General features: G+C 39.8%; 1 protein-coding gene across 2 annotated transcripts in view; it reads right to left on the bottom strand.

The window, feature by feature from the left end:
• Positions 1 to 18,488, bottom strand: part of grik2 (glutamate receptor, ionotropic, kainate 2) — a 425,745-nt gene that overhangs the window by 88,612 nt on the left and 318,645 nt on the right. For both annotated transcript variants that reach the window (XM_074682842.1, XM_074682843.1), the window contains exon 13: positions 8,001 to 8,119. In XM_074682842.1, the coding sequence (XP_074538943.1) occupies positions 8,001 to 8,119 (119 nt within the window). The remainder of the gene's footprint in view (positions 1 to 8,000; positions 8,120 to 18,488) is intronic.

Genomic DNA, 18,488 nt, shown 5'->3' with positions numbered 1-18,488 from the left:
TTTGCCAAAACAATTGTCTATCAGTTCTTTGTAAAGGAAATAATAATAATTTATCCTGCAGAAAACTATGGAGCAGGGAGTGGAATTCATTCACAGGATATTCAGAGAAAAACTTTCTTAGGCACTGATTAAACTTAGTCACCAACTGGCTGTTACTGTGTGCTACGTCACACTTATTCAAAAACATTGTTTCTTTTTTCTGTGTTGCCTAAATACCAATAAGACGTTTGTAGAACAATTGAACCATTCATTGAAACACCTGTGAAAGATGGAGTCTTTCTGATAACCCTCGAATTATCTGCCCATCTATCCACATCTTCCTTCATGGTTAGACTATAGGGAACTAAAGGGAACCATTTGTTAGGGTACTTATAGATGTTATGTTGTGTTATAGAGAGACTAATTTCCATGCTGATTCAATTGAAATTTTAATCCCAGCTAATGGACTCATCAGTTTAACATGGGATCACAGAGGTTATGGGTAAATATCGTTGAACTGTTTGGCAAGGTGTGGCTAACATTAGCAGAGCTAGCTAACATCTACATGCCTGTGCTGGTAACTTGTCGTCCCTTTCAAGTGGTTGTGTGTCAGTTTCATAGGACACTGACTACGCACGACTTAATCTCCATTTCCTACATTGACATACCTACAAACAAATTGACACTGTTATCTGTGCTTGTTTACATCCAGGTATGAAGCTTCAAAGCTTTATGGCAGCAACCGTTTACCAGAGCCACAGCCCTGGCTAATGGCAGGTGGCTGCTTTATAGATAGGACAAGCATTTTGACCTGACAATAACTAAAACATGAGTCACTGGTTCTAGTAGACAGCTCCTTCAAACGGTAGTCTTCTCTGGAATTTAGCATAAGTTGCTATAGAAGTGTAATAATGTACTGTTTTTACCAATTACCAGCCATCTATGACGAATACAGACCTCAGGTCAGGCCTATGCACAGGAGCAGCAAATGGCAGTTTGATGAGTGTTTACTCGAGGCTGACTCCAAAAGCAAAGAAATCCCCATTCAAGGCCACGGTAAGATGTTTATTTTTACAGCCAAATTCCTTTACAGGCTGGTACAAAAATGTCTGAAGTTGTTATTTCTTACTTCCTTATCCTCAAAAAACTTAACGAGGGTTATTTTTTGTTTCATAGTTCAATTGGTTTTGTTCAAACTAAGGCGAAAAGGTATACCTAATTAGACATAATTAGGTTAATCAGCGGGACATACACTGTAAAAAACAGAAATCTTATTGAGAGTTTTTGTCTCATTTTAAGCAAAAATTGCCTTGTTATGCTTGATATGAGACACTTTTAACTGACCAGTTGAGAAAAACTGCTTTTAACAAGTATAAACAATCTACCAATGGAACAAGAAAAATGTGCTCAAACATTAGCTTGAAACTAGAAAAATGTCTTAATACAAGTAACCTTTCTCTTGTTCCATTGGCAGATTTTTTAAACTTGTTAAAAGCAATCCAGACCTCATTTTTTATATTTAAATAACTTGAAATAATATATTTTTTCTGGACTGGTCAGGTGAATGTGGCATATCAAGTCTAAAAAGAAATTTTCTACTAAAAATGAGACAAAAACACTTGATAAGATTTCAGATTTTTGCAGTTTATTGTTGCTCTTTTTCAGGCTTCTCAAGCTCCATCTCTTAGCTAGTTTTTAAATAAGTCTGAAGTAAATGTTGGCAACCATTTTCAATAAACCAACAGGCCAGTGGTTTGTACCAAATAAGATCTATAAACTAACCATTTGCTCTCTTCAGAGTGGTTTCATTTTCATCTGAACTGGCATTAATTTGTGATGTTAGCTGGTTAAGTGACAATGCCCCAAAGCTAACATCAGATTTCTCTGTTGCCTGTACAACCTGTGCTGTGACAGAAGGCTCCAGTATAAGAGGGCTTGATAAAATGAGACTGGACACAGTTTAAGTGACAGCTTCCCTTTTTTCAGACCCCTCAGCTCTCTGGTCACTCAGGGATCAAACCTGTCCAGCTAGTTTGGTCGATAGCGTGAAATTACACGTCAGGATCCTTTAAAATTAATTGATTTCGATCAGAAATGTTGAAGCTGTGAATGCTCCTCTTACACTCCCAACAGGGAACCTTCAAGTTTAGAAATGAATCTTTCTGAGTGTGTTGTTCAGTTTTATTCCTGACATTAGAGCCTTGGTTCATCAGACTTTTTGATTCAGCTTTATGGAGAATGGCTTCTTGTATGCAGAGTGTATGCAGAGTGTATGCAGAGCGTAGAGAAGCATACATTTGTGAGTGGGTATAGTGTGTGTGGGGAGGTTTATTGTCAGGGTTAAAGAAGGTGGGCCAGGGTTATATCACCACCATTCTACTCAAGCAGCTTAAGCAATTGAAAGAGGGGATTTTGCACATTCAGTCGCAGGGAAAGCTGATAAAGCGTCTGAGTGATAGGAGGTTAAGAACTCTGTGCTCCACTCCCTTTGTGAGAGACTCAATCTGCGCTCTCACTTTTCATCAAACTTTCTTTCTTTCCCACAGTCCCCTGAGTGAGCTGTCTAGTAGAGGGAGCATGCAGGGAGAGACATGACAGCCTGCTTCAGCTGCTGTTGATGCTACAGCGGGAGGGAGCGGCGGGCTGGAGGGGGCACATGCCTCCCAGGGTTCTTCATCACTGTTTTTCACCCAGGAGTGACTCTGGTGTCAGAGGATTGTCTCATTATATCGACTTTCTTAGATTACACCACAGTGGTTGATTTAATTGCAGTAATACATTCATATTTTTTCACAAGTAGCTGAATGTGTTTACTGTCATGTCAGCTTCATTAAACCGAGTGACTGCTCTGCAGTGTCTCTGCTTCAGCACCTTGGCATCACTTTAAAGCAGGGTGTGAAAACCTTATATTCTTTATGAATCCCAGAACACACACGATATGCTGATAATAAACTAACACTGCAGGCAGGGCTCGACATTATAACTCAGATAGTAAAACATCAGTATAAAGTGAAAGCTATGTATAAGCGAGACAACATATGGATCCAGAGCTTTTTAATGATCTGTTTTCACCACATCAAAGCGACATCATTTTGTCTTCACCATTTGTTACCTTATGCATCTTATTTGATGCACGAGATTCAAAGACCTATATCTCATCAACATGATGAATAGTTTCCCCAAATTTTTTTAAATATTCAAAAATGTATTCTACCCCTTTGGGAATCATCAGTACACTACAGGTAGCTAAAGTTGTATATTGGCCTTTTTCAAAATAAACTGCTCTCATGAAATCATCCACATGTTTTTTTTATAGGAATGTCATTGCTAACTTTCAAAAAGTTGTGGTAAGAATAACATCTAAATTGTCACTCGACTTAAAAAGGGACTGTTAGGACTATCTGTTTATCTGGACTGCAGCGACACCTTTGGCCTGGAGTCGCACACACACTGTCTTGAAAATGTGACGCTTAACAAGGCGTGTGTTTGTTTTGAAGATAAATGGAGATTGTATCTTCTTTTATTTATTTATTTGTTCATGACAACCTTTGCCGGACACAACACAATGGGTAAGGTATTTATCAACAGTTGTTTAAAATGTGACTACAATAAAACTACCTGCTCTGCCAGTCATCTACCAATCAGAGCTAACGTAACCTCACTCTTCATTTTATTGATAGACTCTCAAGTTTGAACAGACCACTGCAGAATAACTGCTGACTGTGGGTTGGAATCAACATTAGCACAAACAGATTAGCCTCAGTGTTAGCCTTTAGCTTGTGTTCTATCTCTCTCCTGTTTATCTTTCTTCTGCTCTTTTGTTCTTTTTCTGTCTGACAGTTAGGCTCCAGTGTCCACCATCACTACAAAATTAATCACGGAAATCATTTTCTTTTTCATCAGGCGGGTGGTTTTGTCATAGAGTCTTCAGGTCAATCCAGTCCAACCCAACCTGATCAGGGAGCTAAGGAAAAGAATTAAGGCATAAACTAAAATTACGCTGATAGTCTCCTTTTAAGTCATGGGATAGGATCAGATATATATCTAAATTGAGACTTTATCAAGATCACTTAGAAACTGCCCACTGTCAATTTAAAATAAGTTTTCTTTCTTTTTTTTTTTTTTTTTTTTGCATTGAAGAAATGCACCTTTACTTAAAACTTTACTAAAAAGGGGTTGCCAAAACTGTAAAATTTATCACAAATGATACCCAAAAGTGTATCATAAACAAAATGATAAGGCAATATGCTCTGTGGATTTTAAATAAACTCCTCCTTTCCAAAAAGATTAGAATTTTCTGGCTATTCTTTATTTGTTTGTTTTGATGGGTCAGGCTTAAAAGGGTTAACACATTATTTTGACCATCTTTACTAGTAGGGACCATGTTTGATTTTACTTTGGTTGCTCATATTTTGTTCTTATTGCCATGCACATGCCCAGTGCAGGTAAGTATTCAAGTGATATGCATGTTAAGAAATCCAGAATGCTCCACTGGACAAACAGACTTTTCTTTTTGAAACCCTGGTGAAGCGTTTGGAGGCAAACCCATCGCTCTTGTTTTTAAATTTTTGCAGAGCTCACTCTTTTGATTCTCCATTCTACTTCATCTTTGAAAAACTGATATGTGTATGTCCAGGTTAGGCCTGAAGCTCCTTTTATACCTCGTCTAAATGTGGTTTATATAATTCAAAGTGCCTTGAATAGCCTTGTTGTTGAAAGGTGTCAAACTATAAAGACTCGTTTCATCAGAGCTATTCAAAGAGGCTGCAATAAACACTGTCTAACCTCTCTCTAGCCAGCTGCCACCCACTTTGCCCAGTCATCAAACCACAATCAAGCACAGAAATCAAAGGTAGCAGGCATGAACTCAAACACATTCAACAGTATAATTAGCAGAGGAGTCTGCTTGTTCTGGGTCGGGCCCAGGTCTGGCTGTCAGATGCAGGTTTTAAAAGTGGAACACGCTACCAGCACCAAGCTTCTCATCCTGTTCCACCTCACAAACCCAGAACAAAACAAAACAAAAGACCCAAACAGAGCCTGGTTGGGGCTGACTGTCATGTACCCAAGGTAACGTCATGACCAAACAGCACGTCCCACAGTTTTCTGGGGGGCGGGGCCAGCTGCCGAGCAGGGGAGCCTCTCTACAGAGCAGAGCAGCACGGTGCCATGCAGACACTGTGTTCATCCAGTCCAGTCGTCCCACAGCCCCCCAGCCTGCAGCCACATCTTCTCAACTGTTCGACACTGATCATCTGTCTTACCTGCTTTTCTAAGCAACCACACTTTTTGACCCTTGATCTGGTCTTAGTCTAGCTACAGGATATCTTGCTTACATCATTCACCTCATTAGGTCTTGTGCCTGAATTTCTTAGAGGCATTTTTTTTTTTTTTTTGCGCAATGTAAAATATCTATTAACCCAAATATTTTTAATCGAATTCAAAGCATTATTGAGCGTGCAGATTCAGCATGCATACAACAAACTGACACTTGGTAAGTGCTGACAACTAACTTGTAGAGAAAACTTGACCTGTGGACTTAAAGGGTCACTTCATCCAAAAGAAGAAAAATCCTCATATGCCTCTGGTGCAGTATATGCAGATTTTTTTTTTTTTTTTTTTTTTTTTTTTTTACCTTGTTTTTCTGAGATTTTACCCACTATTAAAACATAGTTCTGGTTTTAGGATATTCCTTAAGTCAGTTCATATCAAGACACCGGCTGAAGTCTTAGCTTCCAGGACTCCAGCATCGATTTCTCTGACTTGGGCTTTGACCTCAGCTCTGGCTGCATTCAGCTTCTGGCTCCATAATGTAATCAAACCAATCATAAGTCCCTGACACACAGACTTAAGGCTGAAATACCTGAAATAGCTGAGGTTGAGAGACAGATGAGTTCCCATTAAGCAACAACCTCCAGTCTAAGAATATGAGACATGTGGAAGTGCTAAAATCTGCTGTTTCCTGGTTCAAAAACGTCTCCTGTCTGAATTTCTAATTTTACTATCAGCACACACTGTACAGGGATGATTTTCTTTCTAATCCAGCAGTTTAAAGGATATTAAGATCACAAGCTCACCCAATCAGAGGCACAGCTCTGGCCATGTGACTGACGGGCGCCCTATAGCTGTACTCGAAGCCCTTGTGACTTCCAATATGGCCACAATAGCCAAGTTCCTTTAAAATCTGCTTTAGAAACAGACAGGTGACGTCAGGGAGACTACATCCATTATTATACAGTCTATAGTTTCCACACTCCTGGCCCAACTCCACTTATGCCATGTGGCGATATAGTCAAGTAAAAAATGATCTGGTTTTGATATAATTTTATTATTATTATTATTATTATTATTATTATTATTATTATTATTATTATTATTATTATTATTTTTGAAAGTTGCATGCTGTTTTTAGGTAGTTTCTGTGCACTACTTCCTGTCTTGCCTGCAGTGATTTGATGCATCACAGCTCTGGCATCCAGCAAAAATAGGATGACTGCGTATTAGCCAAGCAGCCACACCACAATGAGTTTTTAGAGATTGGTTTGCAAGGGGTTTTTGGCTTCTCTTGTCAAAATACAACAATGTACATTTTCATTTTTTGAAGATTCGACACATTGACTTAAATGGAAACCTATCTGATCCGGTGCCGTGACAGAGCCGAGCAGGACTGCAGATGCATTTCAGCCGTTACGAGACGCCATGAATCCTGAGTGATATTTTCAAAGATTTTACAACAAATAACTTTGACTTGGACTCCTGCGATAGAGACTAATCTTCTTTGGTGACTCAGACTTGTCTTAGACTCAAAGACTGGGGACAGTCCATTGACTGTTTCACCGACTAAATCTACTGGGTAAAAAGTGTCACGCAAAGGATAAAAAAGATGTAAAGATTCAAATGTAGCTTAATGAAATTTCTAAATAAAGTAAAGGAACAAACTATTCCCAGCATTACTGATTACTGCAAAAAAAGGTAGAAAATCTGTAAATTCTTCTTTTGTTCTCTTAGAGTGTCATGCAGATGGAGTCTGCGTCTGTTTGGTTTGCCAGGGGTTGTGGGTTTTGGCCTTTCATCAAAATTTAAAGAATACAACCAAAACTGAACCTCGTCTTTTTCACAATTTTATTTCAAAGAAACCTTTTATCATTTTATCAAAACAACACATTTAGAGGAATCTAAATATCACCGTCATGTATTTGGTTGGTATTAACCTCTTAAGTCTTTATGACTTCTTTTTCATTTCTGCAATCTGCATCACAAATACATTTCCTTTCCTACCTGAATCTGTAAGTGCGGGACAAAAACATCAAAGAAGCAAATATCTTCAACCAAAAACTCTTTGTATGGCAATATACCATTATTTTCCTTGTTTTGGATGAACTGACCCTTTAAAGACACTCGAGTTGGAAAGTTGTGTGTTAAATTTAGGGGCAACAACAAACAGACTTGTCATGCTCTGCAGATCCTCAGGTCACCACAAGCTGTTCTCAATCTGAGGTAGTATTTCTGAATTATTTTGTGAAACAGTAATTTAAAGATGCAACGTATCTCTCACTGAATCATGCAGTCTATCACTCAGAATACCACACAATTACTATAAAACGAAAAAAGCTTTGTGTGATTTTTTTCCCCTCTCCGTTAGTTGAGAAGATTTGGCATTCGAACACAAACCCAACCAAGCAGGGGAAGCTGTAGACTTCTCATTCTCATTCAGTCTCACTCATTTCAACTGCCTCTGGTTTTCTAGAGTAGGGGTGGGTGGGCAGACTTACCTGTCCAGACAGCTGTGAAAAGGTGAGGGTGGAGGGAAGAGGGAGCATGCAGGAGCAACATCCTCATTCATTGATCACGTCACTCAGATCCCACTCAGTCCCTCCTGCTGGACTCCACCAGTCAAGCATCCAGCATCATGCACAGAGGCCCCCATGCACGCTCACAGGCCTGATCAAAGAGCAACGGTGACCCCCAGCAAAAAGTGGGACTTGTGCTTTTAAAGAGGAGGGGCAGGCAGAGGCGTCTACCTTGCTGCATGAGAGCTCCAACTCCGAACCAGAAACTATTTAGCAGGGTGAAATTGTTTTCCACTACATCCGAGTCAGGGTTGCAAGGGTGGGGGTTATACCACTCGTAGGGACTAAACCTGTGACAGTTAACAGAGAACACACACATACACACACACAGATATGTTGACTGCAGTTTCATTGAGACACAAGAGAAGACAATAAGACAGACCAAGAGTGGCCGTCCTACCTGGGGAGACGGGAGAGAAAGCAGAGGTTAGTTAGTCGTGTGCAGAGATACAAAAGCAAAGACATGCCTCAGGCCTCTGCCTTCAGGAGCTAAAGCTTTATCTTCATGTGCATGAACCACAGATGTTATTGGATTAGTACATTACTGGTTTATTCACAATAACCACTCGTATCCATATTTTCTCCTGATGCAATGCTCCAAGTAGGAATCTCAAACACTTTTATTGCTGTGTTGAGTCATAGTTGATCAATAACTGAAGAGATTTTCATCTTTTAGGGGACCACGGGGCAGCATTTCAAAGTAAAAACAAAGCCATTTGTTGTCATAATCCCATACCTGTTGAGCTATAAAACTTCTGACTCCTTTTTCCTTGCACTGTATTATTTAGAGAAAGTTCAATTAAAAAATATAACAATACAAAGTAAAGATATGCTTTGATAAAAGTGAAAAAAAGTCATTTAAAACATGTCCGCAAATACATGCAATCAGTTTGTGGATGTTTACATCCATCAAAGGAGCACCTATTCATCTTGTTCTGGTAAGTCTCAGTTTCACTGTAAATATAACATGTCACAGAGGCTTCACTCGAGTTGCTACAGCTCAGCTATGAGAACCATAACCCATTTTTCTTTGATCAAAAAACTTTTCCCAGGATGCAAAGTGACAAAATATATGTTTATTTGTAGCCGTGTAGCGCTATTGTTAAAAAAGTGAAAACAATCAAACCTTGTGAACTCAGTTTGTAGTTTAGTGTCCAGAAGGTGAGCAGACTGTCTGTTTCGTGCTACTCTGAGAAGTGTCGGTAATATGTAACATTAAGCCGCGTTTCCACCAAGCAGACCGATTCGGTTCGTCACGGTACGGCGCACATTTTGTGGTGTTTCCACTGACTTATCCCGGGACAGATCCCCAAATAACCAAGACATGCCGTCCCACTTTCTGGAACCCCTTAGTATGGGTGCCAGACTGAACCAATCGGCTCTCAGAAGGTGGAGCTACAACACTACAGACCGTTGATTGGTCGAAAGAATCGTCACTTACCCCGACAGCGGCTGTATTTCTCCTGATAGCACACAGACTTCTCTGAAACAAAGCTTGATTACACTTTGTATCGAAGAGCTACATGCCAATCACAGAGAGGATGAAATGGTGCATGTCTTCTATCTATGCTCTTTGTTTACTGTGTCTTGTTTTTCTTCTTCATTGGATTTATTAGCGGGTACACTGTGTCATGCTGCTACGGCATCACACTATTGTTCAACAGCGGCGACTTTCTGCAATCGGCTTACCACGCCGCCTACCACGAGAGGACACAGTTTTGCTGTGGAAACACAAACAGGATCAGGCTTAACTGTACCAAACCGTGCCAAACCGAACTAAACCAAACCCAACTGGACTGCTTGGTGGAAACGCGGCTTTAGTGAATCCTGTCATCCCAGTCATCTACCAATCAGAGCTAACGTAACCTCACTCTTCATTTTATTGATAGACTCTCAAGTTTGAACAGACCACTGCAGAATAACTGCTGACTGTGGGTTGGAATGGACATTAGCACAAACAGTTAAGCCTCTGTTTTGGCTCATGCTCGATCACTCTCCCCTTTAGCTTTCTTCTGCTCTGACCTCCTTTTTCTTCTTGGCAGTCTAACTCCAGTTTCCAACATCACTACAACAATTAATCCAGGAAGATTTTTTCTTCAAGAAAAAGGACAGATCTGGCCTCTTTTTGCTAAACTTTGTCAGCCGGCCAGTGTAGTGTCGTCATGGCGACTTATAGTCTACGTACCGCGCTGAAAAAATAGCATATAGAAATAACCAATTTAGCAGTTGATAATCCAAAACTCCCAAAAATTAGAACATTTCATAATCACTTATTAAGTCTTCAAAGAGCCTTTAACAAAATCTGCTGGTGTTGAACAACAAACAAACCAATGCAGAAGTGTAAAAAAACGGCACTTCCTCAAATTTCCACAAGAGGCTTTCCAAAAAAAGCTTTCACATTCTTATTAAGTCTCATGGTAAAATTCTCATTTTTACAGAAAAATCTGTCCCACCTTAGCTCCAGCTCTTTGTCTGTTTCCCAGTGCAAAGTGAGTCAGCTGGAGTCAGTGTTTCCACTAGTACTGTTGGGCTTCAGAACTTGACAGAAACCTACTGACAAACACCCATGTTCTTTGAGTCATATGAAAAGTTATATTTACTTTAAATATTTCCCAAAGTCCCTGAAATATCATCATGTATTGTCTTTTTTTCAGTTGCTGCAGTGGATTAAATTGAGTTGTGTCCAATTCCCTACAGTCATAAAAGTACAACCTGGCATGCAGACTGTAGTTCAGCTGCCAGGCTTGAGCATGGTTTCAGGAGAAAATAACTGCTGTGCTAGTATAGTTAGTGACACAGTTGTTGACTTAAACGTCTTTTTTAAGCTAACAGCTGAATAATGCCATGAAATGATTACTCCCCTAAGTCTCTGTGTGTGTTTTTAATATTATACAACATTCAGTACTGGGGAAGTGGGCTTGAATTAACACCACTCATATTCCCAAAGTGGCTCCTTGTGTAGGAGTGCTCATATCAAAGGCAATTCCCTCAGTAATTTAATCGATGGGGTCTGAAAATAACTCCATTGTCAGCCGAGAAAAGAACTAATAATCCTTATAATCTTGGAGGAGCATTAATATTCAGCAGATCAAACGGTTCATTCCCATCATGCCCACGCCGGCCCCGGCGCTCCCCCTCACTCCATGCACTCCTCAAGCTGAGAGATTTCTCATTTATTCATATTAAATAAAAGTGACATTACATTAGTAAAGGTTGATTGGTCTACAATTAAGCATCCTGACCTGATTTGGTTTGCGCTGGAGTACAGGGGGAACGGGGACCCTATCTCCACTCAAGCTGTTTAACACACACAAGGGTTTGACTAATCAAATTGCAATGCATAACGTGGACTTGTCTCAGTGTGGGTCTTTTCACTGCGCCGGGAGTCAGAAATGATAACCTCAGGAGGATGTAACATCTGCGCGGAGGATAATGCAGATGAAACTGCTCCAGCGCCATGTGTGTCGAGGCTTTGATCCATCGTCCTGCGGGTGAAATCTAGTACTCCACTGAATCCTGCAGCTTTATATGAAGATATATGGCTTTATCGATAAAATGACAGCATCATAGCTGTACCCTGTCACTGACTAATGGGCTTTGCCATTATAACATGGTTAGCACTAGCGTTCCTTTTCAACACCTACAACATGTTGTGTAGCGTAGCTCAAGGACCTCTGAACGTCCCCTTTATTCGGGGCTCTAAGAGAATCCTTGGCCTTAAATCAATCCGTCTGCTCACTCAATTTGTCCCAGATTTGCTTGCTTGTCAATTTGCAATGCCAAATTGAGTTCAGCTGAACTGCGACCTTGGAGCTGCATATGTGACGATGTGACCCAATCCCTTGTGCAGAGGTCTCAGAGTGTATTTCCTCCAATCATGTTGTGAAAAGCCAATTACAGCTGGCCGTGAACATGGATGAGCGAAGTTGTCAGTGCTGTGCAGGGTGATGGGAGTGGCTGCGGCTGCTGCTGTTTGGGTCAGAGAATGCTAAAGCAATGCCGTTTACAGGAGACAACACAGCTTAGCTGCTCGGCCCGTTTGCTGTCATTTTGATCCAATTACACTGCCCTTACATTATCTCAGGTCATCTGAGCTGCAGAGGGAGAAACTTTGAGCAAGGTCAGTGTGGAGATAAGAGCGGGCGAAAACGTGAGGAATTCACCAGCAGGGCAGAAACAATGTGAGGCTTTTATCGTTTCAGAGGAGGGGGGACAGGGTCACTGCAGAAAACTCAGGCCACGATGTGCAAGGACAGCGCTGGTGTCAAGGAGAGGTAAATCACAGAGTCAGGACAGACCTGATGACAAAGCTTTGTGCAGTTTCTATGTATTTTTTTCTACAGTCCATCTCAATGTTTGGACATTTTTCTGATGAGTCAACGAATGTGAACGTCTTTTTGATAATTCACTTGAAGATGCTATGAGAAGTATCTGTTTTAATTGCACTCCATTGCCACTTTGTAGCCCAGAGTCTTCGCACACTGTTGTAAATTACTTTTAGTGAGGCGTGTGTTTGTTTTGGAATTAAATGAAGATCGGATTCAAACAAATTTTCTTTTCCTTTTTACTGGATACATAGCTCTACGGTTTGAAACATAACATCAAGCAAACGTTGTAGCAGTCGGCTACCTGTTGGCGACATTGTCAGCCCGGTGCTCGGACGTATCTGTAGGCTAACGTGACAACAATAAACTTTGTCACATTGTAAGTAGTTCAGTAGCTGTCTTGATCTAGCTCAGCTTACTGCCCAGTGCTCTAAGACATGTCTGTAATGTGAAACGTTAGTGAATCCTGGTTGTGTCCTGCCAGTCATCTTCCAAGCAGAGCTAACTTAACCTCACTCTTCATTTTATTGATAGACTCTCAAGTTTGAACAGACCACTGCAAAATAACTGCTGACTGTGGGTTGGCATCGTCATTATCACAACAGTTTAACCCCTGTGTTATAGAGTGATACAGCCTGTGCTAAAGGCCAATTAACAGCTCATGCTCTATCTCTCTCCTGTTTATCTTTCTTCTGCTCTTCTGTCCTTTTTCTGTCAGACAGTTAGGCTCCAGTGTCCACCATCACTACAAAATTAATCACAGAAACCGTTTTCAGCAGAGAAAAACACAGATCTCTCTTCCCACTACTGAACTTAGCCAGCAGGTGTGGTGTTGTCATAGAGATTCAGACGTGTCATAAATCAATCCGGTCCTGGTCGACCCAAACTGGAAGCTAAGAAGTAGCAGTTAAAAACAATCTGTAACCTGTAATATTGGTGCTGATAATCTCATTTTAAAGTGTGGATTACAGTCAGGCATATATCTAGAAGGGAGACTTTTTCAAGACTTTCAAGACACTTTCAAACTCTTCACAGCCCCTTTAAAGAAAAGTGTAGTCACTTAGTGTGGTGGGATGCTGCTACAGCTTTCAAATGTGTCTCAAAAAGGCTTCTTCATTAAATACACTTACTGCAGTCTCAACTATTTAGTCTCTTAACTTAAAATATACATACTGTATCAGTCTTCACCGTCCTGAGTACAAGTACGACGTAGCACTTCCCCTCTGCAACCTTTTCCGGACACTATGTTGACTTGTTGTAAGGGTTTCATTTTTTGGATTGAGTGATTGCATTTTTTCAGGACCTTTTCATAGACTTTTTTTTTTACCAGCTTCAGTATCTTATCTTATTTTATCTTTTTTTTTTAACCTTCTGATGCACATTACACAAATCTGTGTCGAGTTTTCCCTGAGGAAGAGTCTGCAGAATTTTCTGAAAAAAATTAAAATGTCAACTTTAACAGGAAAACTCTTGCTCAATCGTCACCACTGGGTCTCTATACATGTGACATGTCAGTGTCAGTGTCAGCATCTGCCTCAACCCGTTCCACTGCCTGTATGTTGATGTACTGCCATAACATGGCATAACTCATATTTGCTCAGCAGAAGGCCAACCTGCATCACCCTGAAAATTCTTGCAGATCCTACCTCTTAGTGTTTTTATTTTTCAAAGAGCATTAAAATCACTGTCTAATTTGTTTTTTCCATTTTTTTTTCCAGAAAGTTACAGAAATGTCCACTCCAGTGGCCTACATGTGCCCTAGCACCCAACACCCAACAGTATGATGTTTGTGTAAAACTGAACTAAACTGTGTTTTTTGTTATTTTTCATGAGTAATTAGTTCTTTTTATATCCCAGGATGCCGCAGCTAACTTTTGAGTCTCCTTGAGATGTTATTGGCCTGACTTAACTTGAGAGACCACAGTGACGCACTGGCTCTCGGTGCACACCTATCCGCATTTACCTTTATGTTTGGGTTGTGGTAGACTTAAGCGCCATGTGGTACAACGAATCAGTCAAGGATGTTGAGATGAGGGCTTGATGGGAAGGAAGGCCAGAGGAAATGTTCAGTGTAGCAATGTTTGAATCAAAGGTAAAGAAACTTTTTTAGCTGTTGTTTTAAAACCAGAAGAGATTCTCTATACACGGTGTTGTCTGCAAAGTGGAAACAAAATAAGCTGAGTTAATTCCCTCTCTGAGTTTCCAGAATCAAATATTTCTGACACAAAATGATACACAGAGGTTCAGAAGAGCCCACGTAGAGGACGGCACTTGATCCAGTGGAGAGTCTTAACAACATGATGAAGGGCTGTGTCTTTAATATGAGCACGTACTTCACCAAAGGCTTTTCATTCAAAGACTGAGGATAGACGGATTACACTTTGATGTGAGCACACAGAAATATTTTAATTTTGAGCAAGAAGAGCGAGAGCTAGATGAAAACCTGCTCAGATATTCAGATTGATTACAGTCTCTTTGTGTCACCTCTGGCTTGTCTTTCAGAAATTGGTTGAATGTGTGCGATGTATTAAATTTGGCTCTACTTAGACTAACAGGGCGGTGATGCACAGGCTTTAACAGAGTCATAATGGACTGTAGAGGCAGTTTCTCTCAGCTGTTTCTTCACCTGTGCTCAGAGCAGCAGCAGTGCTACTGGTGTTATTAGAGGGAACAAAACAGCAATAAAAACAGACACATTAGCATCAGTAAGAGGGGATATCAGAGCAGGTGGGCCCCTGCACGGTGTCCTCACAGTCTTACACATGGCAGGGATAAGCTGCTCTAACTCTAACACTGTGTTGGTCTGACCGAGTATTCAGCCTGTCAGCCTCACTCACACGATCAGTCTCACAGCACGAACACAAGCATACATAGATAAAATGTGTAATGTGTACACACATATATCAACAGCTTAGTAATGCACAGAGGAGCTGAACCTTGTAGAGGAAGATGTCTTAAAGTTGGTCTCACAAATGTTTGTGAAATGAGAGAAGGCCCTGAATGTGCTGAACTCACAGACTGTGGGAGCTCCTGGTCTGTCATCTGACTCCATCAGATACCTGTTCTGGGGCCATTTTATGAGACTTGTATTGTTTCTAACACGGTGTGCTCCGTCTTAGAGCTAAACAGTAAGGTTCAACATGCAGCAGTGGGTGTTGGACTACAGCCTCCCTACATGGGGCGCATGCTTTACCTGGTCTATAAAAACTGCCCAAAGCACATCAGATTTTTCAATTAAGGGTCTTTTTCTATTTGAATCCTTGCTATAATGCTGTATAAATACTTTATGTGCCTGTATTTACAAATAAGATCCCTGAGTGGAAAGACTTTGTTTGGGCCAAGTTGCCCCACAGTTTTGTTTCAGCCAGTATGGCCCGTGTTATCGCTGCCGGCTGAAGAAAAATTCAAAAACTCATCGTTTGATGAATAACTCACCAAACCTTATGATCAATTTAAAAAATCTTATGGTCCTGGTTTAATGTGTGCTGTAACTTCAGCATTCCGTCCACATTCACATTGCCTGGGTGGGGCACCCAGAGATATTCCATCAGCTTCAGTGTAGCGATGATTTGACCCTTTTTTCCCCTATCTATATGAGATCATAATCTGCACTGTAAAAACCTGAAATCTTATCAAGTCAAAAATCTGTTATCATACTTGATATGAGCCACATTCAACTTATCAGTTCACAAAAATGCCTTAATTCAAGTTGTGGGGACCAAACTTTTTCTGTTGCCGCCCCCACTCTCTGGAATACCTTACCACTTCACATCCCCATCTGTTCCGACCTCCCCACCTTCAAAACACTTTCCAAAACCCACATTTTTAAAAAAGCTTTTAATGTTTGATTGTCTTTTGAATGCACTTTATTTTCTGCTTTGCTTCTTTTTTCATTCACGTTTTATTATTGTGTGTTGTTTTTTATGCTGTTTTTATCCATTGTAAAGTGTCTTTGAGTGTCCAGAAAAGCGCTTTTATAGATAAAATGTATTATTATTGTTTCAAGACAAAAAATGAAGCTTGAATCACTTGTAACAAGTAAAAAAAAATCTGCCAAGGGACACGAGAAATTTCCGAGAAAATTTGTTTAAAACTAGAAAAATGTCTTAATACAAGAAACTTTTCACTAGTTCCATTGGCAGATTTTTTTAAACTTGTCCAAAGCAATTCAGACCATTATTTTTTGTCTTTAAATAACTCTAAATGAGACATTATTCTGGACTGGTCAGGTGAATGTGGCTCATTTTAAGTCTGAAAAGACATTTTCTACTGAAAACAAGAAATTATCACTTGCTAAGATTTCAGAGGTTTTTTTTAGCAGTGAATGATCAATGAGTGACTGACATACTCTGCAGATGGCCTGGGAACAGGAAGGTTTTAATGTATTAATCAAAGGGCATAGGCTCATGTTAAATATGAATCTACCCACACTGATGTTTTTATAGTGAAGCACAGCTGGTTGCTGCTAATGTCATTCTGCATCTGCATCTTAGTTTTGCATATTTATGGAACACCATAAGATTACGATCGTCATTTTATGTAAAATCAGGCAATTTGTGTCTGGTGTTTTTTTTTTTTTTTTTTTTTTGTAACAATGCTTCCAGTAATAAATCTTATAGAATAAGAAAGCTTGTTTATCTTCTTTTAAATGGTGCCACATTTGCAAGGGACATGCATTAATGGGATGAACAGCATAGCTGATAGTGGGTTACACCAATGAGAAATCATCTCTTCTAATGCCAAACAGCTCCTTCTGCTGTTGCTATTGACTCTTAGCATGGTGATAATACTTTTTTTTAGATCTTTTGCTTCTCTAGATGAGCAGAATACACATTTTTTTGAGAAAATCCTTGCCGATTAAAGTAAAAGCATACCTGTATAGCTGCATTTATCAAAAGCAAGAAACTCGCAAAAAGTAAAACAATGGTTTACTCTTACGGTTTTGGACGAACCTGATTGCTAACAGTTCATTAAAGTCTTAAGTAAAGCTCCTGTCACATGGTTGACGTGTTTATAACTGGTTATCTTCCTTCAGGTTTCTCATTTCATGAAGGTTTGTGAGACTCTTGTGTGCTACAATCTACAGCAGAAACATGCAACTGTAGGCTGACATGCATCTGTGTATAGAGGAGAAAAGGAGGAATAAAGTGAGGGGGGGAATTTACACACTTACCCAAAGACTTACTTATTGTGAGATTAAATACAGATAGGTGCATATTCTGAGCCAACTTAGATGACAGTTGCCGCTTTTTACTCTCATGTGTGATCATATCGCCAGTAACATCGGAAACACAAGTGTGTTAACGGTAACACTGTCAGGTCGAGGCTTCAAGAGAGCCCATACCCCCTGACAGTCTTACGGTTAACGTGTCCCTTTCTTCCTCTGTCTTCTTCACCTTGCTTCAAACCGCAGCTACGGGATCAACCGAGTGAGTCGGAAGACATTATCCTGACCGATTCATCAAGTGAGGAGACTTTATCAAACCAGGGCAGAGTAAGAATACACAATGAAGATCTCACCTCTAACATTTCACCTGCTGAAGATTATTCATGTCAACCTTGTGACCAAAAGTGACCTTTACATCATATGAGCAAAACATGGAGAATCATGTACACAGCTTCTGAATCTGTTCAAATACATTTACCAGTATTGGCAAGTTTCATTACACACCCGAACAAGTGTATTTTAACTAAAACAAAGCCATTGCTGCCCCAAATAAGTGTGACAGATAGTTGGTTTGTTTTTGTTTGCAATGCTTCAACCTCATCACCAAACATAAATAAGACCCTCTCATGCATTGGCTCATAACTTTGCTTTGATAGGGACACTTTCTTCCTCAGGAAGTGTTAAATGCACTTACTTTACTGTATATAGGAAGTCACACACTGATTACAACCTGATGTTCCAAAGAGCAATGAAGCTCAAAGGATGAACTGAGAGCATTGGTACTTGAAAATTTGAACCAAAGACAAAGGTATTAAGTCCCACTTTTGAGTAGAGTTTTGTAGTTTTAAAACTTTAATGATTTTGTTTTGTTTTTCAAGTTTTGTTGACTTATTCATAATTCTTTTACTGTATTGATATTTTAAGTGCTTTTACTGATCTCTGGCTTAACACTTTATTTTTTATATCAATAATGTATTTATTCTGTTTTAACTAGAATCGGGTTTAATTGCCACATACATTTGCGCATACAAGTAATTTGACTCGGTGTATTGGTGTTAACAATTTACAGGGCAATGACATGAGACCAACAACTACTTAAATAATACAAATGCGTATTAACATATTTAATTTCCTCTTCTCTGTTTTTTTATTATTATTATTATTATT

This window comes from Halichoeres trimaculatus, unplaced genomic scaffold (assembly GCF_033239565.1).
Source record: "Halichoeres trimaculatus isolate MK-OKI-2021-1 unplaced genomic scaffold, fHalTri1.1 fHalTri1_scaffold_12, whole genome shotgun sequence".
Lineage (NCBI taxonomy): Eukaryota > Metazoa > Chordata > Actinopteri > Labriformes > Labridae > Halichoeres > Halichoeres trimaculatus.
The sequence above is the reverse complement of the archived record's forward strand: the minus strand, read 5'-3'. Positions and strand labels throughout refer to the sequence as shown.